This window comes from Gymnodraco acuticeps, unplaced genomic scaffold (assembly GCF_902827175.1).
Source record: "Gymnodraco acuticeps unplaced genomic scaffold, fGymAcu1.1, whole genome shotgun sequence".
Lineage (NCBI taxonomy): Eukaryota > Metazoa > Chordata > Actinopteri > Perciformes > Bathydraconidae > Gymnodraco > Gymnodraco acuticeps.
Window position 1 is genome coordinate 2,018,371 of NW_022990501.1, and position 22,443 is coordinate 2,040,813.

Here is a 22,443-nt window from a genome sequence, read left to right on the forward strand (position 1 = left end):
TTATACAAGCTTACAAAAAGCAAAAGGTAATGTAAGTGAATCTATTTTGGCAGCATGTTCTGTAACCACCCAAAGAGACGTCATAGGGAATAAAGAAAGTGGGGAAGCTAGAGGGGAAGGAAGCCAGTGAGGAATCATTGGCTGTCAGAACCGTGTCTGTCTAAGCTTCAGAAATCCAGGAAGCTAATGCTGTTTGATGCATTAACCATGATGGAGGGGGCAGGGCCTGTGTGTTCATGATCAGTCCTGGAAGGATTTGGGTACATTCTGTAAGCGTGGTGTGTGTGTGTGTGTGTGTGTGTGTGTGTGTGTGTGTGTGTGTGTGTGTGTGTGTGTGTGTGTGTGTGTGTGTGTGTGTGTGTGTGTGTGTGTGTGTGTGTGTGTGTGTGTGTGTGTGTGTGTGTGTGTGTGTGGTGTGTGTGTGTGTGTGTGTGTGTGTGTGTGTGTGTGTGTGTGTGTGTGTGTGTGTGTGTGTGTGTGTGTGTGTGTGTGTGTGTGTGTGTGTGTGTGTGTGCTCATTGACAAGTGGAAAAGGAAAGAGAATTGATGTTGTTTGATGTATTAATCATGTGGGATTGAGAGGCTCTGTGATGGGTCACTTGGGCACTGATTCTATCTTCAATCAGGCGCTCATTTGGGTCCCTTTGTGTAAATGCTTAACATTGTTTAGCAGAAAATGAGCATTCTGCTCATGAAACATTTGCGTTTGTTTGTGTGTGCAGCGAGACGGAAGGGGACTTTGGGGGAAGATAGCAAGAGTGTTTCTCAGATTTTTGAAAGCATATTGGAAGCATTATTTTCCCTTTTTTGATGTGGTACTTATGAAGCGGCTTTTAGTGGTCAAGCTCGAGCAGGAAATGTTTTCAAACAGCAGCTCTGCCTATGGGGTAATCAATAATTCAGAGGAAAAAAGGTATGACACTGATCCATATGCGATCAGAATTTATCAGCATCACGTCCACCCACTTGTTATTTCACAGCCCCCTGTAGAAGGTGGATGAATAACGGTGGCCATTAAGGACAGCACTTTTTCTTTTTTTTAAACGACACAGTTAATTAGTTGTGCTTATATTGTGCTCGTTCAACCTTCCCTTTTCAGGCACGAGCCGGCGTTCCGAGAGTTATTAAGGTGCAGCAAATGATTTGCCTTTCCCAATTCACTTGGCCCACCTCAGCTATTGAAATTGTGTCCAAGAGGCAATCCTACTGTCCAAAATGTAATCCATGTTGCCTTTAGATTACAAATGTATCTCGTTTGACACCTACATTCACTGCAGAGCTCAAGTGCTGTTGCCAGGCAACTCGGTTAAGGTGCACACAAAGGATCATTATAGATTTCTCGGTTGCAAACGTTTAACGTGTACTTCTTTAAACATATATTGTATACCTTTTTATCCAGATAAGGCTCAGGTTTGTTACATTTCACATATGTGACCTGCATGTACTCAATTCAAAAGGCCTTTTTCTTCAAGCCAGTAAACGCACCAAGTCTTGGGTTTAAGCTTTTCTTCAGCACTTTGGAAGAATCCAGTTGAGTGCCTATTATTATGCATCTATCAGACATATGTTGCTAAAAGGAGATGACAGCATGGCCCACAGTACTTAAATGGTTCATGGTGCTTGTACTCTGATGGCTACGATATGACATGATGAGCCATACATATGTCAGATATGACTCAAATGAGTTCTGAAAGGATATAAGAGAATTCATACTGGATATTGTGCTTTGGGGCTCTGTCTAAAGCCCATTGTGGAGCTCTCGCACCAAAATTCCATCAGTAGATTAATCAAATCTGTCATCAATATCATACCATATCTGCATCAACTGTGCCTAGTGTATCCCCCCACAGTGATACCGAAGCTGCTGTGGGACCTTCACAAACATAGCATACAGTAAATGCTCATAGTTTCAAGATTTAAAAATGAGAATTCCCTACGCTGTTCTAGTCAAGGCAGTTTGTTTAGATGTCTTAATAGCTCTCTAATGAAAGGGTGGGGGGGAAACATATCTAAATGCAATAAAAGAAGTTCTATCTTCAAAGATTCTTTATAAAATCAATATTTAATAAAATGTTCCTTCCTACAAAAGGACCTAGATATTGCCACTGATGGACAGTAAACCTACACACACAAAAGAAAACACAAAATATAGACTTTTTTTTATTTTACCCTACCAATTGTATTTATATAACAGGCAGCATTATTAGTTTATTTCTACATTTTGTATTAGGTTTGCCTTTGTGTTAACAATATCAGATATACTGTACCCTGAAAGAAAATATTAAACTCCATAATCATTCATTCTTTGGTCGACAGTTGAATAGTGACCAAGAATCAAAATTGAATCATGAGATACCAAAAGATTCCCACCCCTACTCTTATTGTGTTTTGTAAATGTGAAATTGATGTATGTATGCACGTATGCAGTTTTCAAATCTGTGAGCAATTACTCCCCTGGAAATGCCGGATCACTATGCATCGTCTTCATCAGCAAAGCATCTATCTTTTTCACCCGGATGGAACTTGTAAGCCATCTTTTGTCTACAGCCTGCAGGGAGATCATTGCTCAGTGGCAGACTGCTGTTTCAGGAAGAGGGAAAGCAGCATGGTGGGATGCAAAAAGGGAGGAAGCTAGTGGAGGTAGGATCTAAGAAGCAACAAGAAAGGCAGTTAGACATGTGCATGTCTGGCGAATGGGCGTTGAGACAGAGGGCAGGGACTACTTGTGTGTGAGTTTGTTTGCACTATGATTGAGAAGCAGTAGGTGGATTACAGAAGCGCTTCCCACAGAAACACGCTAGCTCTTAAATGCCTCCACACACGGAGCTTCTCACTCAAACAAAGTAATCTTTTCATCTGATGATTTTTGATATGTTGTTTTCTTCTGCCTCGTTTCACTGCGCCGGGCTCGTCTCAATCTCCGGGTCTGCAGAAAGATCAATGTTGAGAACACATCTTGCTTCGGCAGTGACTGGGCTTGTAGCCTGAGATGAAGAAGGTCACTATGAATCTAATTAAGCATGATTTTTCTGTTCCTTGAAAAGATGGTTGAACATGAGGGCTCCCAATCCAGTTCCATCCAAAGGATTACTTTAAGTGCCAGAACAAGATGCAGACACACTTCCCAAATCATCCAGCTCTCTGGAATATATTGCCAATCGGGACATCTCAGATGCAGGGTAACAAATCAAGACAAGCGAGACCATGAGAGATGCTATTAATAGCAACGCATACGTGTGAATGCACATGCACATGCACATACTCGCAACGCACATATTAGAGGACAGCCAGAAAAGGAAAAAAAAGGGACGTTTTAAGTATGGTTGAAGGCTTTTTCATCCTTCTCCCCAATCCAATTATGTTGCAGTTCAAACAAATGGAAGTTTGCATGCTTCTCAGCCAGATGCTACAGCAATAGAGATATTAACTCTAAAGATGGGAAGTTTGAGAGGCAATAAGGTAACCAGCAGGGAGTGGATATTGGGGATTCATTGTTCCTCATGTCGGATTCTTTACTTCCTACCATCAGCCCATCTTCTTCCCTATTCAGTCTTCCTCTTCTGGTGTTATTAAATCCTCATGCCTCTTTCTGAGAGACACTTGGGTCTATGCTTATTTCAACAGGAATGGATCATAGGAAATAAAATAAACTTGAACATCTACATTATTCTATGAGATTCAAGAAGTACAAGAACATTTAAATTGGAATGTTCAATTGAGCCTACCGCCTTGTGCTGACATGAATACACTGACAAAGTATATACTAGCCCACAGACAGCTATTAAGGTGTGGTGACTGTGCAACTTCTTCATTGGCTTAAGAACAGTAAATATTGATTTGTTTCAGAGTACTCTGAGTAACTGCTTGCAGGCTAAACAAATACAAAATGTTTGTAGAGATTGGCCACGATACATATCAGGCAAGGCTGTGAATTGATATAAAACAATCCCTACTTTTCTACTTTAATTGAATATATAAAAAGTCTAAATGAGCCAGCTCTCTTGGCCTCTTTCGACCTTCCATCAACATGGTGGGAAGTCGCTCTATTGAGTTTACTCCTTCGTTTTGTTAAAATATAGCCTCAAAGTTCTACTTGCCTTTAATTCAGTTCTGTTTAGGAGCGCAGCTGTTGGATTGGATTGGAAACTTGCCCCAGGGACATTATTTAGATAGAAAATATAGTTGCAATTGACCATTGGAGAGCTCAGATATCGCGATTTGCAAAGTTGCCAAGGCGTCTGCTCAGCAGCATTATAGAGCATGACCAGATGTGATCTGACAAACGTAAGGGCCAATTCCAGACATTAATGTAAAATGTGATGTCTCTCGCATTGGCACAGAAATATCATGGACTTCACTTTCGCAGGCCCAGATGCTGGCTCAAGTTACTGTGTATGATATCGTTTGAGCTTGAACAAAATATGTTTTACCTGCAGTGCAGTAATAGGTGCCAGATTAGGATAAATGACATATCATATTTGTAGTAAAAACCGGCTGCCACAGTTTCAGAGCCAATTACATCAGATCATTTTTACTCCCATAAAAAGCAGTGATCTCTACACCAGTGTGCCACTGACTGTTTATCACTGGAGGAGCTTGAGATGTTCATGTTTCAGAGGCACTGAGCGCACAGTGAAAATATATGCCACCTAAAATATCCTGCCGAGGTCAGACTGTGTTGGATTTTAAGTTGAAACCACATCTCTGGAAGTATTAACATCACTGTCACCATGCTTTTCTTGTGTTGTGATGATGGTGCTATTGAGCATGGTTTGAAGTGTGAGAGGGAAGAATGGAATAGCTTGCAGCCGTTTTTGAAGACCAGCAACAAAAAGGAGAAACAAAACATCTAATTAGTCTTTTTGCTAAGGCTCCTTTTGCAGACAGTTATCTAAAAAGAAACTTCCAGAACACAAAACAGTGGCCTTCCTCCTTTAGCACAGACAGTTTGCTGTCCTCCAACAATGTGTATACCCTATCACCTGATATCTGTAGCCAATCAGGGAGGAGCTCTGGAATTTCAGCCATTTTAACCCAGGTGGTATCAATCTCTAATTTCAAGCTAATTAGTACCCATTTGCGCAAAATAAGTGAATCAAATGTGCCTTCTAAAAAGTCACAAACAAAACACAACTTACAGTATTGTCAGTTTATAAACAACTGTGCATACCTATATTTTTTTCGGAATACACCAACATGTTAATACAATTCAAATTACCCACACATACATCCTAAAGGGGAAGAAAACTCTTTATTGAAGTCCAAAGCAGGTCACGGAATTAAAGTCCCACAGCGTTAACATGTGTGGGCCGAAAGACATGAACCAAGTGAAAATTACATTTGTGAGCTGAGATAATAAGATCCATGACAGATGGGAATCCAGAGTTCAAGTGTGAGACACACTGAGATCATCATTTATATCTTTTTTTTATCTTTCAGCCATAATTTATTATAATGCACATTTATTTATGTATTGTTTAAAAATCATTGCCTGTGTGATTGACTCACATGCTGGTGGCAGAAAAATACACTTGTCACTTTTATTACCGCCACTTTGTCACTAATATTTTAAGATGCAGTATTGCTTTGTCTTGTCATGTGTCGTTATGCATTGTGTGTGTTGTCTTAAATGCCAGTTTCAAAGACACATTTCCTTTTTGTGCTAATCTATTGGACAATAAAGTATTCTGCATCTAAAATAAAACACATTATTATGAATGTATATGATAGTGAAACAGGCAAACATATCCAAGATGGAGAACCACAGCTCAGTACTCATAACACGATCATAGACTGTTCGTCTACTGAGCTGGAATGTATTCATCTGTCTACCTCAAGTCTTTCTTGCTCCTTAATTTCCCTGCATCTTGCTGGAAGGACTCCAGGATCCAAAATAGTCTCATTTATAAAAGTTCTCCTTTAAATAGTTGGTATTGCTGCTGGAATGTAACCTGCAAATATACTTTTGCCTCCAAGGGAGTGTTAATGTCTGGGTTTTAGGAGCAACTGATAATACGTTTTATATAACTTTAAACCTGATTGGTCGACATGAATGTGAACTTTTTACATTGGGAAAATAAAGCAATACACGTCTTATATAATGTCAAGGTTTGAGTTTTGTGTGTCTAGTTTTGGGGTTATTTTGCTGTTCTGTCCTCCCTGTCGTTAGTTTCCCTGGTGTGTCTGATTGTCTGATTGTGTTCACCTGTGGCCCTTGTGTTTCTCCTCCCCTGCCCGGCTGTTTCTCGTCTCGTGATTACCCCTCCCTGTATTTAGTCTTGTCTCTTCCTGTGTTCAGTGTCGGTTCATTGTTTGTTTTTCCTGTCTCCCTTCATGTTGGTCACGATCGTTTTTTGGGTATGTTATCTTCCTCGTGTGACCTATGGATTATCCTTGCCATGTTTTTTGTTGATCGGCTTTTTAAGAATAAAGCTCGTTTTTGTTTATAGATCTTTATCTTTTTGTAGTCTGCATTTTGGGTCCTACCTTTCCCAAACTGTAACATATAATCCTTTATTCAGCATGTGATAATAAAAACACAAACTGTGAGAATGAGGAATGTAAGTTTGAGCTCCTAATCTCATTGCTCATCATTCTAATGTATTTTTTAAATAAAAAAATAAGAATGCAACCAAATGTAAATAATGTCAATGATGTTTAACCCTATGAAGTATATCTCAAGGGGGGTTGTTGCTTGCTTAAATCAATTTAGCATTTAAAAAAAATTGTTGGAGAATTCATATTTTCTTGTGCTTTCTTTGGATCCATCATATAGTATGATGGCGATTAACTCTATCAATTAATTACCCAAAGTCAAACTGCAAGACAAAGCCTTGGCATCAAAAACTTAAAGAATTTACATAGTTATAATTATTTATCTTTTAGTAAGACTTATCATGTTTATACATTTTAAAATATATTGGATATTCACTTTGTGTTTATTTAGTAAAATGTGATGATCATATTTTATTTGTTCTTCTTTCTTTAAAAAAAAAATCAATAACAAGATTTTGACTTCCATATTTCAAACCGGAGAGACGTGATGTAAGAATTACATATTTATTGTTTACACGTCATATGAATGAAATGATTGCCACAATAATACAACAGGAGAATGTAATGGTGTTTGGCGATTAGGCCCCGGTTTGCAGGATAATCATTCAGGAGGGAAAGAACCGCTCCGATGAAATCCCCGGGGTCTAGACACTGGTGGTGGTGATGAGTAGGTGAGACCGGTCTGAAGGAGGAAGGTTTAGCTTTGTCCTGAAGGAGACGGGAGGCGAGAGGGGTGGAGGCGGGTTGCGTGTGATCACCTGAAATGACAACTGACAGGGAGGAAGAGCAGGCATTTAAGGAATTTAGCATGTGCAGCGATTGGCTGCTGAGGGGTGACGCCCTCGTATTTAATGAGGGGGGAAGGGCGCCATAGAGTGACGTGTAAGTGACTCGTGTTAGGTCTTCCTTATTGAACTTGCGCTAAAGCTTTCATGTGTTAGCTTAGGTTGTACATATTTTAGATGTATTAGGCATTTAAAAAAAGAAAAACATCACTATGAACAACCGTTATAGGCACTGGCGGACCATATTGCAGCGTAAACCTGATGAGTCATGGATGCATAACATTTAACAGCCATTCAGTCTTTTAAAACCAATGATGATATTGTATCAAAGGTCAGTTACAGTAAATATGTCAAAGGTCGGATTTTTAAAGTGGACAAATCTTGGTCAGTTGAATGGCCCACAAGGGACCATGAAGCTTGCTTTCTTGTGTTAGGGTTGTGTTATTTTTGTGTCATTTCACTCTCTTGTTGTCACTTGTACAGTAAGTCTGTCTGTATTGGAAACAATTGTGGCAGATAATAGCTTCTGCAGTTCCTTTCCATCTAAACTGTATTTTCCTTTGACTCCCATTTCTCTTTTTTCTCTATACTCTGTTCTCCATTTCTCCTATGTACTTCTCACTTCTCTATTGGGAGCTCCTTCCCACAATGTCCAGTAGCACATCACTTGCAAACCCCCCAAAAATGTGCTCATTCTATAAGTTGTCTTCTGACCCTTTGAGCTCATATTAGCATAGTTAGTCCCCACAGTTTAAGGCTGCAGCCACACGAGGACAAAAACGGCCGTTTGCGTTACTGTTTAGTGTCATATAGACCGTTCGGCCACACGAGGACGACCGCATACGGCACTAAACGACTGAGGGAAACGATTAACGGGTCCCAAGGTGGATAGAACGGCATACGCAACGCTCTGGGGGGTCAAACAGCTCCGTGTGTACGCCCTATACGATCATTTTCTGATAATGATTGCCTAATAGCCCCGCCTCTCCCCACCTCTGCTGCTCACCTCCGCGTACCCCGCGCCATTGCTGATGTGTTTCGCCACCAACAACAACAACAATGGCGGATCGCAGAGTTGCTATCGTGCTCCGGACGCTACTGACCATGCTACAGTTCTTTGTGCAACATCTACAGCAGACTTACACATCCGGGGGGATCTTACTCGCTGCTTTTGTGGATATGTACTGCAGCTTCAGCGATCATTTTCTGATAATGATTGCGCAATAGCCCCGCCTCTCCCCACCTCTGCTGCTCACCCCCGGGTCAAAGTAAACTGCACACTGAATTCAGATTATTTATCTTTCTCTCGATATGGACATAAACGCGAGTGAAGTCTAATCTGACAGGACGGAGACACCTCTCAAACTACCTAGTTATAAATATGTTTATTTTTACTGTCGGCCGGGTCACTCATTACTGGATCAGCTGCTGCATGAGACAGACACTGACGCTGTCCAAAGAGAGGGTGGAAAAATATAGGCTCCGTGTATTTTTATTATTATATTATATAGAGTCATTATTCATTTGTTTTAAAGCTCAATAAATAACAAAGAAGACCTTTGACCGGCACTTTTATAATTTTGTCGGAAGATTTAAACTTTAATACACGTTGACTGGCGAAAAACTGCCTGGTTCCCTCGGCCCCCACCGCGGAGAATAAACAGAAGGGCAACCATGACAACCATGCTTCTTCGCTGCTTTTGTGGAGGAAGTTACAGCGCCACGTACAGGCTCCTGCATATGTACTGCAGCTTATCCAGCGGTTGGAGCTAGTGATGGGAATTCCGGCTCTTCTTGGTGAGCCGGATCATTTGGCTCGGCTCACCAAGAAGAGCCGGCTCTTTCGGCTCCCAAACGGCTCTTCAGTTTACCACATATTATACCTTTTAATTAAATCAAATGTAGCCCTGTTTTGACTAATGATTTATATGTGTACACATATATCACTTAAATTATTGATTATATCCTTTGTACTGAAGTATTCAAAAGTAAAAATTACATGTTTAATATAAATGATTTGCTGTGGCCAATTGTTTTCATTGCATTTACAGACCCTTGCAACTCTCTGATACCACCCAATGAATGCATTGACTTGCTTGTAGAACCACGCTACATAAAACAGATAAGGGGTTACTGTATCGATCTATATAAAGTATATAAATATCTTTTTTTATATAAAAAAATATAGACTATATAGGCTAGACCAAAAAGATCCTGCATTTTAGCCATGCCTCATTTCGCTCTATTTGCTCTTTCCAGCGCTGTTTTTGCAGGGGGCTGATTCTGTGAGCTGCAGCTGACCACGCCCCCCTGCAGGAGAGGGGAGCGTGCTTTGAGATCAGCTGCTGGGCTGTCAGAAGAGGGGGAGAAAAAGAGATCTCCGTCCTCCGTGTTTTATTCTTATAGAAGTAAGAAGAGAAGTAATGGGGCAGAAACCCTCCTTTTTACGCAGCGGTCCAGACATAGACATCAAACGGCGACACATATTCAGTGTGCAGTTCCTTTGGCATTAGGGCAGGGATATCTAGATACTTTCCAAGGTTTGACATAATGAATTGTGCTACTTTTAAAGCAAGCAACGATGTTTTCAAATCTGTAATCAAAAAGCTCCTCAAAACCACTATCGAAGCAGTTCCTGCTGTTGCTACGTTAGTTCAAACAGTAACAACGGACTACTTTTCTTAGCGGATGCATGTCAATTTAAATCAATACATAAAACTATTTTTTAAATCAATAAAATATTTTTCTAAATCCATAAAAGCATTTCAATTAATATTGGGAGTCATGTCGTTACTTTGTTGAGAATGTGGCCATGTAATAAGCGGGATAATGTGCACATTGCATAATGTGCCTTCAAGCCGATCTAGATCCCTCTGCAAAAACAAAACAAAACGGCTCGTTCGCGGGTGAGAGCCGGCTCCCGTCGTTCACTTAAAAGGGCCGGCTCTTTGAGCCGGCTCGTTCGAGACCGACACATCACTAGTTGGAGCTAAACGGAGTGGTCTCGTGTGGGCAGACACTATCCGGATAACTATTGCGTGTGGACGGAAGCTTGTTTGCGATTGCGTTTGCGTTCATCCTATGCATTTAGACGTTTTTGTCCTCATGTGGCTGCAGCCTAAGACAATGAAAGTGCCAGTAGAAAGACATCACCATCTAAACCCTAAACCAATCAAATGTTTAATCCTGTGCCATTCCCAATTAAGTTTAACCACTGATCCTTCCTCAGCTTCCCCGGAGCTGATCCCTCCCCTCGAAAATCTCTCTTGACACCAAAGAATATTACATTTGTGTTTCCCCAACCACCATTGTATTTCATTATGCCAGAAAAAAATGATAATCAAGGAAAATATATTGTCTGTTATTAATTAACCGTTCACTTTTGATATTAACAGTTACATTACAAGTGTGCAAAAGTAAATACAGATTATTTGAACATAAGATGGTTTTGTAAATGTAAAATAAAAGTCTGTCGCACAGAATGACAGATATGATATGCACAAATTACACTTTTTTGACTATGTTTATGCGATTATAGTGTGCCTCCCTTAACCGATACCATTAAACTGCACACAATCCGTATTAACAGAGGAGAGTTGAACACTTCGTACCGCATACACACTACTCTCATATTCTCACACTCAGAACAAAAGATGTCACGGCATTCCCCACAATTGCCTAACGGATGCAGGCAGCGGGGAACACTTGTTCACACAGGTACCCATCTTTCACACTAACCACCTTTTTTCTCGAGAAGAGTTGCACAGTGAGAGGAAGATTACTTTTTGGATTCTGATTTGTTTTCGACATTGTGTGTAAGGAGTATTTATACGCTCTCACCATGAGGCGTTTAGTTGGAAACGGGTCAGTGATGGTGGGAGGTTCACGTTCACCAGTTGGACAGAATCATTGCCGAGTGATGCCCTGCAGCTGACAGCAGTGAACCCACCAGAATCAGTTTCATACACTGACTTGAAATGTGTTCTACAGTGAGAGGTGTTCCTGTAATGGAGGGGAAAAAGAGACATCCATAGCTCATTGCGGGACAGAGGGGCTGACGGAGAGCTTTTTGTCGAAGGCTGATGCATTCACCCCCGCACCCCCAAATCATGTCATATGGAATGGCGTGAACAGTCAGATTTGTCATTAGATGTGGCAGCAATATTCACACATGGTGTCTCCAGCTGCAGTAATACTTGGTTTGACTGTGACAACATTATGGTATTTCAAGGCCAGTGCGCCCATTGAAAATGAAATACACGGAAAAAGGAAAAAGTCCAGAATAGGCAGCGGCGCAGACAGTGAAGAATGTGAATTCAGTCTTGCTTATCAAGACCATTAAGGTCTATATGATTGTTTTTTAATGCATTCACTTCGACCTTTTTCTCTCTCCATTTACAGTATGCGAACAAAGGGGCTTCTGGTCTTATCCTTCCCTCGCCCCCCACCCCTCCCCTGTCTGATCACTTCATCTTCCACCCAAACCCATGCTGACTCCTCTGCACTCTTTCCCCCTCCCCGCCTCCCGCTATGTTCCCCCCCTCCCCCTCTCTAGCGTGTCCCCTAGTTTTCTGGTAGCTGTGTCTCTTTGATAATCCAAGACTCTTTTGAAGACTCCAATTCCACGCTGCTTGCCTTGGAGCTATTGCACCTACAAAAAACAAGTGTGGTGTGTGTGTGTGTGTGTGCCTGTAGAGAAAGAAGGAGAGAACAGAGAGAGAGAGCAGTGGATAGGATGAGAATGGAAGACATAATGGTGGCAGTGGAAAATAAAACAGTTCCATATGCATTTCCTTTGCAACTGCTCCAGTCTTTATGGTTTTATGCGTGCTTCATACACTGAGAGGTGCACTTCTTCATTGTCATATTTGTTTGGTGCAGCCTCATTTTTTTCTCTGCCTTCAGAGGCAGCAGCTCATTGATTCCTGCATACACGCCCAAAATGCCGGAGCCAGGATGTACTCACAAAGATTGTTTCTAAATGTAATACCAAACTAGAGGAACTTGTGCAAGTTATCAGAGTTTATTTGCACATTTTTGTAACTAATTATATGGTTAGAATAACAGAAAATGAGTATAATATCCAATTTCACTCCACAATAGTCAGTCAGTCTGAACATAGTTTTTACTGTTAAATCTCAGCAATAATTGTTTTCACTTTTTCTGTCAGACACTGCAGAGAGGCAATTAGAGACAATTAGTTGTCTCTCCTTAAATCCCACAGTGATCAAAATGAGTCATTACTAAAACATTTTTCTCCCACTTCACTTTGTATTGCTGTCTCCTCCTCTTACCTTTCAGCGAGTGTGGCTGCTCCCTGCGACTCCATCTCTATCCCTCATTGTTTTAGTCTCAATCTTTAGTCCCTCTTCTTCCATCTTCGTCTCCGGCCCTACCTTTTTGTCTCTGTCAGACTGCCTCGCTTTGGCAGAGGAGCTTGCCATTGGGATTTAGACGAAATTGAATTTAATTATGAAGGAATTTCTCTGCAGTACGATTGGCATCATTTCCTCCACACAACAGAACATCATTCTCATATCTCTCAATGTGGGGGAATGAAAATAGGCCGTGCACCATTCTTTCTCTCATCCTTTTAAATTGAATTTTTCATATCACAGAGGCACTGAGACATCAGCCGTTTCCTTTAACATGGGCAGAAAACCCATTCCGTAATATCTGAGAGACACATGGCTGTGATTCAATGGGAAAGTTTGGCTTTCCAGCACACACATGATATACTCCAGCTCAGGATTGATAAACAGGGCCACATAGGTTTCCAGCAGCTTGGAAAGTTGAGTGTATTCCAGTTGAGTATACTATAGCTGTTTGGCTTAACAACCCGGTTGAAAGCACTCCATGAATTCATACCCTCACAGATTCCATTCTCTCTACCTTCCTCTGTGTGAAACATATATACATTATTTATCTTCTGGAACTGCCTAGTTTACCAGTTTAATCCTGTTTTCCAGCAAATTGCATCTAAGTTGCTTACTACCCCCATTCATGTGTTTTCTCCAAAGGTATGAAATGTGCGACTGTTGTAATTTGCATGTTTCAAAGGTCACAGTGACACATCCTTAGCCTTACACATCCTGTGTAATAAAAAATGCAACAAAAACATTTGGCAACAAACTAGCTGTGACAAATACACAGTTACCCATTGGACTTGAACACAAACATATTTTATTTAAATACAGTGTTGCTGTTTTCTTTCAGCTTTTGGGAAAATATGATTTTTTCTCTTTAAAGCATTGAATAAAGCAAATCTAGATTGCTGAAAGTATTTATTATTTGTAATTGCTCTACACAACAATTTAGCATATTGTTTATTTATTCCTGGAAATAATAGATAACTGGATTGATTAAACATTTAGGTTTTTTGTGAATAATTCAAAATAAATATTGCAATATTTGATTGGATTTGGATATTTCACATGTAGTAAAATATATGGAGATGTAATCAAAGACCTATGGGGTATCAACCACTTAATTTAACATAATCCCTCAGAGATTAGAGGCTTTCTAAAGCTTTTAAGGGAACAGTATCATACAAAAAAACACATTATTTCAGTATCTGGAGTGCCCATCAACCAACCAACTGTGAGAACTACTCACAGCAGGCTTAGCTTTTTTGGGAGTGGCTTTTAAAGGAACAGGGCCTTAAAATGTTTGCGTTTCAGACATAATTTGTAATTATTAATTTATTTAACAGGGACAGTGCACATGAATTAAAGGGGACCTATCATGCAAATGTATTTTATACATAAAGATGTGTCCCCGGTGCGTCGGGGAACTCACGCAGCGTCCGGAAATAAAACCCTCCTCTCTTTTCCTCCGTACCCAAATCTTTTAAAAACGGGTGCACAACGATGCGGATACAGATTATATCCGAACTGACGTCAAATCGGCAGCGGACCCACACAAAGTTGCTATCAGAAACAATGCCTGATGTGTTTTGGACGTCTTTGTTTACATTAGCAAGCCTCGCTAACACTCAGAGCTAACCTGTACTGTAGAGCACATGTGTTTAAAAAGCAGGAAATAAAAAAAGAACTCACCTTGTGATAAACCTGCAAGAGAAAAACTATTTGAGCTCCATACTGTTTCAGAAATAATCCTTGACGTGGTTTAAACAGGATGGCGTTTTATCACAACCAAATTTAACTTTATTTCCGGTAGAATTCTGATCAGGCATTTGCTCCGCCTCCTCTTCTTTCTTTTTTTTCAATGTAAGGACCCAAGATCCGCGTTTCTCTAACAGGGCTTCAAAAGAGGGGTATGAGCAGTATGAGGCATGGCTACAATGGGTGAACTGTTTGGTATTTTGAAAAAAAAACTTCACATACATGTTTTGTATAGGTATGGCCCTACAATGTATTTTTCAAATATAGCATGATAGGTCCACTTTAACATTTCTGTAAATGTGCCAGAGTTAGCCAAGAGGCTATTTTTCATCCGTAGTCCCTGGACAGATTTTGTAAGTCAACCTAAAACAACACATGAAAAAATTATGCAATCATGTTCTTCTGTTAACACGAAAGACAAATATGAACCTGAAAATAAACATAATATGTCCCCTTTAAATATCAGGTTAGATGTTACATGAGGTACAGTACTGTAGTATTCAAATGAAGGTACCTTTGTCAAAGAACCACTAGTGTACTATTCTACAATAAATCCTTGTTTGAGTTGTTCTATAAAATATGCTGGAAGATTATTATTATTATTATATGTTACATCCTACTTCCAGTGCACTTTATGGATTGTAGTCCGACCAAATGTAACAACCATTAAGCCGCCACTTGCAGCATGCCATGGAACCAGTTCTACAAGGTAGTTAGAGTACCTACAGCTAACGCTTGATCACCAAATGTTCACATATAAATCAGTCAAACGTAACTTGGACGCAGGAGAGTGCATTCACTAAAGCGAACTCACCTGCGACTCTTTTGGAAATCTGCACGAAAAAAGTGGCGATGGAAAAGCTTGCCCCATCTGCATAAGCACCCCAACATCCTGTTCACTGGCAGTCAGCGAGGCTTAGCCGGATGACAGGGGAGCTGGACATGGGAGTGGTGTCAGGTAGCTCCCGGGTATTCACAGTGGACTTGGTGCCTATGGGAGGAGAACAACAACAGAGGGATCTGCTGTCCTATCAGGGATCAGTGGTGCAAATCAGCAATGAGATTATTGATGCTCCAAAGTCACCAAAATGCTATCCTGGTGCCTTAGCCACAGCCATTGGCCTCAGGAAGCCCTTTCTATTCCTTCATTCAAGGCTGCAGGCAAATCAACTAGTTTTTGTATTTCAAATCCAATCTTTAGGACAGACTTTCCAGACTGTTATTTGCGAGTGATTAGATATAACCATTAACAATAACCCATCTGCGTCAGTTGCTGTGGAAACGACATAGGCAAGGGGTACATTTGCAAACTGGTGATGCGTTTTTTTTTCCGCAATACAGACACATAACAGCAAGCTGGAGGCTGGGTGAATATAATGGAGACGTATCCCCTCACTCTTCACACCATAGCAATATCTAGGCTCGGTGCAGAAGTCTTCCATCATACCAGACAATATTAGCGACAGAGGTGCTTGATATATGTTTTTTTCTCAGCAGTAGCAAACCAGCTAACAGGCCTACCAGCTCTCCAAAAGGGACGTCACTGTTGTGTGTCAAATTGCAGATGTTAAAGGGAATTTAAACCATCAATAAATGCTGTTTGAATCAGATTAAATACATTAAATAATTAAGTTTGATGAATCAGATATCAGCTTCCAGTCTCGATTATTACTTTAGTAAGTTATTTAGCCATAAGTTCATGATTAAACTCAAAAATATCTTCCCTTAGAAAATGTCACTTGCTTAAGCTAAGTTTTATGTCACCTTCTGTTTTGGTATTCAGCTGCTTTAATATATAATAAGAAGTTGACTTTGAATTTGTAAAATTAACTGACGTGTGGTCCTTAAAATTAACCTTACTAAATGTATATGCAACTTGGAGGATGAAAGGGAAAGAAGGCGTAGTGCTTATGAAGTCAAATGTCTTTTCTTGTAAAGGTTTTTACATATTTCTTCAATAGTTATGGTAATTAACATTGAGGACCCTCAGCTTACATAACTGATAGAAATACAAGCACATCAAACGGCTTTTTAATGTACCTTTTCTCCTTGATGTGTCAAAGCTTTTTAATATGACATTTAAACATGTTTCAGCGCAATATTTATGCCATTACATGCGGCATTGTCCACATACAGTCAAGTTCTAGTGTAAACATGTTAATGATAAGTAATACAAATGATTCATTTTGATGGCACCTTAAAAAGAAAAACGGAAATAAAAACAACAAACAAAGCTGAAAAATTGAAACAATTGCAAGTATGCAATTTCAAATAGAAATACCTCAAAGTAACAAATAAAGCATGTATATATTTAACTTTTTTTTTATTAATTAATAAAAAACATACCTTTTGAAAAAATATGTTTAAATAGCAATTACAAATATGTTTCAATCTGTTGTGTCAGATGCTGGTGTTGAAATTGCTCATGAACTTGATTCATATGGTAAACATCGTCATAAAAGTTCATTAGCAGGTGATGAACCTATTATTTTTCCTAAATACTTCAGTTGAGATTTCAATATGTTGGAAAATGAAGAATCATGTTACCATTCAGTATAGAATATATTGTTGCAGTACGCTCTTTGTCTCAGCATTATGTTTAAGACATTAAAGCCAAGTAGTTTCAGCTCAAGGGTAATGAGGTAGTTTGAGTGAACATAAATATAAGACCTATGCCACTGAATAACTCGAAAGAAAAATCGGTGGACGAACAGCAGTTGCCATTTATACATTTGTAGCTGCGCCAAGCAATGCTAGCAACCAGCAACGTTTTCATCACTCTTTCGACTCCAGCTTTGTAAAAATATGGCATGTACAGTTGGTCAAGTGTTTGTTTGCACATGTTCTACTTGTATGTAGTGGAGGGCAGCTGAAAAAGGCAGAATTCCGTTTTGTATGTAATGAAACACTGTACTTGATCACTTTTCATTTTACACTTGACCACCCATACATCATGCAAAGTGTAATGAATTGCAGAAATAACTACATGTTTGTGTAACTAGCGGATTCCCTTTCTGGTTTCTTGGCATAAGAGTGTATCGGTGGAACTTTTCGGCTGTGTCCGTGTGTAGCTTGGAGTCATTCAGAGGCAGTAGGTTGTATATAATATGTCTTGCAGTCTGACAGAAAAAAAAAGTGTCTCCGAAGGGCTACAGGAGCTCCAGGAAGGGATGAGTGCTGTTTATTGCTACTTTCAAATGTGCCTTGGTTCCCTTGTAAAGTCTGAATCCTGCACTATCGTTTCATCTGCATTGGGATTGTAATATTAGGCGTATAAATGAGGCCATTTTAGCCCAATCTAGGGGGTTGTGAATTCAGATGTCATCGTAAATGTCCCCTCTTTTTCATTCTCAGCCCCACAGCTTCTTACTTCTACCACAATGCCCAAACAATCCCCTTCTCCCGCCCCCAGTCTCCCAGAATCTAATCCTTCTGCTTGTCCCCTCCAGCCAAAGCGCTGTCCGTGTCTGCCTGACCAACTCCCCTCTCCTGCCCAGCCCCCTCTTCCATCCTTCCGTCTTGCCGCATCCCAGCAGCCCCCCAAGGCCTGGCAAAGGATTTGTGCTCTGACTAAAAGGAGGAATCTATTTCCCATCTCTGCAGCCTTAGCTAGTTATCATAGGGAACATGCTGACTCTCTGGAGTGATGGCTCGAGGAGAAGTTTAAGCAAGAATCCATATTTAAACAACTGAATGCCCTCCTCACATTTAAACAGTCATGGAGCCTCAGCGACCTCCAATCATATTTCAAGCATCATTGATGTATATCATGTCTGGTCCAGCCTCACAAATCAATAGCAATTTTATTGAAGTACTGCAGAAACAATGGTTAAAAAAACTAGCTGGTGTTATGGAAGAGTTCTTTATTGAGACTTCCTAAATATGGTCTGTTTTCACACTGGTGATGTATATTAGATCAAATAATGTACTTTTCTTTCTTTATGGGTCATGGGCATTTTGAAAAAGGCCCTATTATGCTTCATGGGGTTTTCCCTTTCCTGTAGTGTGTCATATAGGTTTGTGTGCATGTACATGGTCTGCAAAGGCTAAAGTCCCAACATTCCTTCGAGATGGAGTATCTTTTTTTGTACCTTTTGTGCATCAATAATACAAATCACTACACCATAACAAAGCCTTTATGATTTTAGAATATTAGATTAGATTAGATAGTCTTTAATGATCCAAAATGGGAAGAAAACACATCACTGGAGCATGTTGGTAAAGTATTGCACATGAGTTAAAAAAAAAAAGAAAGAAAATAACAAAAAAAACGCAACCCTAACCCTAATAGTAAATACAGAATAACTTATTTAAATATAATAGACCAATTTAAACTATAATATAACATATAAACATAGGATACATTATAAAAGTGTGCAACATTTTGTTATACAAATTAGTAGATGTTCATTCAATAACAGGAAAGACCAATTTCTTACTGTATACCGTGATATATTGAGCAGCACTGCTGGAGGGAGAATACAATGGTTCACCCCACAATTCAAATAATCACTATTTAGATGAATGGCAGAGAGCTACATCTGCCGTGAGAAAGAAAAGTGACGGTTGGATATGATTGGGGGATGAACAGGTTTCTGGAAACATTTTGAAGCCTGCTAAAGGTATAAAGGACACAGTGTTGATAGCACTTACCTAAGCTCTAAAAGCATTTATCAGTATCAGGTGTGCGTGGACTAAAAGGCTGATGGTTCGAATGATTTCTGGCATGGATTTGTTTGCCAAAAAAGCAGTCGAATGGTAGAAAGCAAAGACCCGCGGTATTGATCTGGGCTGACTCGTGCAGCAGAGGCAGCCCTGTTGTGCTGTATCAGTGCTTTCCTGACTTTTACGAGAGGCGCTCATGGGTGGGGGCGGGGGCAGGGGATGGGTGGGCTGGGGGAAGAGTGTGATTGCACATGCACCGTAAGGAGTCATCTTTCTGTTTTGGACTGGTGGAAAGTAGAGCCATTAGTAAACTGATCTTCGGAAGAGGAAATGTAATGGTCTCCTAACTGTATTTACAAGCCATTCAATTTGATAAAGGGTGTGATGTTGAATGATTAATTTTGTTGCCGCTCGGCTCCTCTTCACAGTATCAAATTCAGTGTTTCTTCAGTATTTTTATTTATTCTTTCATCAAATCTAACAGTGAAGGCAGATCTGATGATTTATTTTGATGCTGCTAAAATAGTTACTGTAACTGTGTTTCCAAAACTGTTTTGCTCTTTTTGTTAGCATTATTTAGATCTTCTTGGGATTCCCTTTTCACTGCGAAATATCGTCGAGCTTTCCATTTGGTTAGACATCAAAGGATGTGGAAATATTTAAATATTGAGATAGGAAGTCGCTCACTGGGGCTAATGAAAAGTGAACCAATAATTGTCAGCAGAATTAATTTGTCAGAGGAAGATTTGGAAAATAAACTTTTGTCTGACAAATAAGGTAATAACAGAATAAATAATGTTTCGTCTTTTTTATCAATTGCTTTTACCTTGCATAGATGTATTGACATGTGACATGTTTACATTCTTTAATGTTCGAAAATATCTTTATTTTTCTCATACTGCCTGTTCTGCAGCACCTCTTTTCACCCTCTGTCTGAAACCAGAGCCCAGTCTGCTCTGATTGGTTAGCTGGCCAGCTCCATTATGATTGCTCACCCGCTTATGTCCCGCCCCTTAGCCTACCATATACAATGTGTTGGAGCCCTAGCCAATAGAAGCAAGAGTGGTACGTTGTGATCTCACTATAATTCTGCAGGTCTCCCTTGAAAAAGAGATCAATGATCTCAATGGGACCTACCTGGTTAAATAAAGGTTTGAAATGAAATGAAATGCGGAAGTAAACAAAAGAGTCTAATGGAGGAGTTTCAGACAGTGGGGGAGTATGTGGGAGATACACTCCATCTTAAGGGCTTTTGGGATTTGAGCCTTTAAAGACTATTACATGCACAAAAACCAATTTAACAGACTAGAGGAAAGGGAAAACCCCAACAGGCATAATTGGTCCCCTTTAAAGTTCTTCCTCTGTTCATATATGTCCACCTTAGACTGCATAATAGTAACAGTGCACAAGGGCTGCTTAATGTTTTAGGAGTGTTACATATTTAATGCTATTTTCTGACTTTTGAAGAGTGAACTTTATAAGGCCAGCACAATTCAGACAGTATTCTGATCATTGGTGGATTTTAGAGCTGCAACTTGTACTGTATTGTACCACCTGCTGGGTGTCTACATGGAAGCCCTCAGAAAAAAAGAAAAAAGTATTGTTGAAAATACCGTCCCTTGTATTGAAGATGTTAAATTATTGTCCCTTTTTTCGTTTTTTCTTAGCATACCCATCGACGAGTGACCTTCTCCACCACCAACCCTGTGCAGGACCTGCAGGACGCCTCTCAGCACAGCTACTATGACAGCGGCTTGGAGGAATCGGAGACTCCCAGCAGCAAGTCGTCGTCTGGTCCCCGCATCGGACCCCTGACCCTGCCCGAGGATCACTATGAGAGAACCACTCCAGATGGCAGCATCGGAGAGACCGAGCACCCTGAAAACGGTACCTTGACAATCCCTTCCACTCTGTCGTGTGCCCCATGAATATGTATTTGCATGTACATGACTCTAATAAGCTCTTTTTGTGTGTTGGTGATGGGAGGCATTTGTGGAAGATTTGTTGTTGTTTTTCCAGTGGAAATGTTGTGACTTGCTGTGTTTGCCGATGACTGTGAAGATGTTATTGGTTTTTAAGCAGATCTGTGGGAGGATGTGTGTGCATATAGAGAGGGGGGGGGGGTCAAGGCTGGAGTTAGCAGTGTCTCCATCCTCCTCATCAGCAGGTCCTCTGTCAGACATCCTTAATGACCCTCTCTCACAAGTGTGCTAATTAAAAAGCCCAACTAATGGAGCATTTGCCCTCTAAATAAATCTGAACCATGGCATCTGTGCAGACAACACTGTATTTACTCGCAGCGTTTCTTTCCCGCAAGTTACAACGCAGGTGTGCATAATTTCTAAGGACTGCAATCAATCCACAGGCTGAGCAGCGATGGTCTCAGCATCGGTCCATATTAAAAGAAAAAATAACCAAAGCTGTAACTGCTATTCTGTGAACTGTGCATCATAATAATAATTTTGGCGCCTTAAGCTGCCAAACATAATCCATTACCTGTCTTGTAACATACTATGATAAGTGATTCACATGGTGCATTTCCACTCATTATAGTGTTTTGCATTGCACTGCTCTCTTAGCCGTTCTTCCACGGTGGATGTTCGCCACTCACAATAACAAATCACCTTGCTTCTTATGTTTTTATATAACTACTTTGCTGTGTTAATGTATGGTTCTATATCGAGAGCATGCATGGTTATCGTTTCTTGCTAATGTATAAGGATGTATTTGTACTGCCCCCATACAAAGTGAGACATGGTGGAGCTGTTGATCAGCATTGACAGTCAGTTTGTCACAGTGTCAGAGAAAAATACACAAATATACCTTTTGTCTACGGGACTGGATCTGTATGGGCTCAGAACAGTCTCATAATACACACATGCACACAGAAGGATTCACACTTGTATTTCCGGATCCACACTTGTGTTTTTCAATGCACACACAAATGTGTTCCGTTTCATATACATGTAAATAAAATCCAAATACAGAAAAAAGTTTTACATATGTATTGTTGATCCTCACATATTAGTTTCCCGTTTAAATCCTCTGAACCTGCAAACACAAACCGCTTTCTGTGCACGGATCGCTGTGCATTCGTGTGTGGGTTTTTTGAGACTCCCCTGACGGTCAGCCGATTCGTACTTGTAATTTTTTCTATCTATAGCCAATCAAATGTCTCCTCAATTCTAAGCCAATCACATGAGCGCGCCCCCACGAGGGTAGATTTCTTGCGTTCATGACGTAGCGCGTTATGTACGCATTTTGCGCTGTCCGGAGCTGACAGGTCCATGGAGCCTGCCTGCAGGCGCTAATGT

At 40.3% G+C, this 22,443-nt stretch overlaps 1 protein-coding gene across 1 annotated transcript in view; it reads left to right on the top strand.

Annotated features, from left to right (window-relative positions):
- pcdh1a (protocadherin 1a) overlaps positions 1–22,443 on the top strand; it is a 101,910-nt gene that overhangs the window by 56,334 nt on the left and 23,133 nt on the right. The window contains exon 4 of the mRNA XM_034226724.1: positions 20,797–21,016. Coding sequence (XP_034082615.1) covers positions 20,797–21,016 — 220 coding nt within the window. The remainder of the gene's footprint in view (positions 1–20,796; positions 21,017–22,443) is intronic.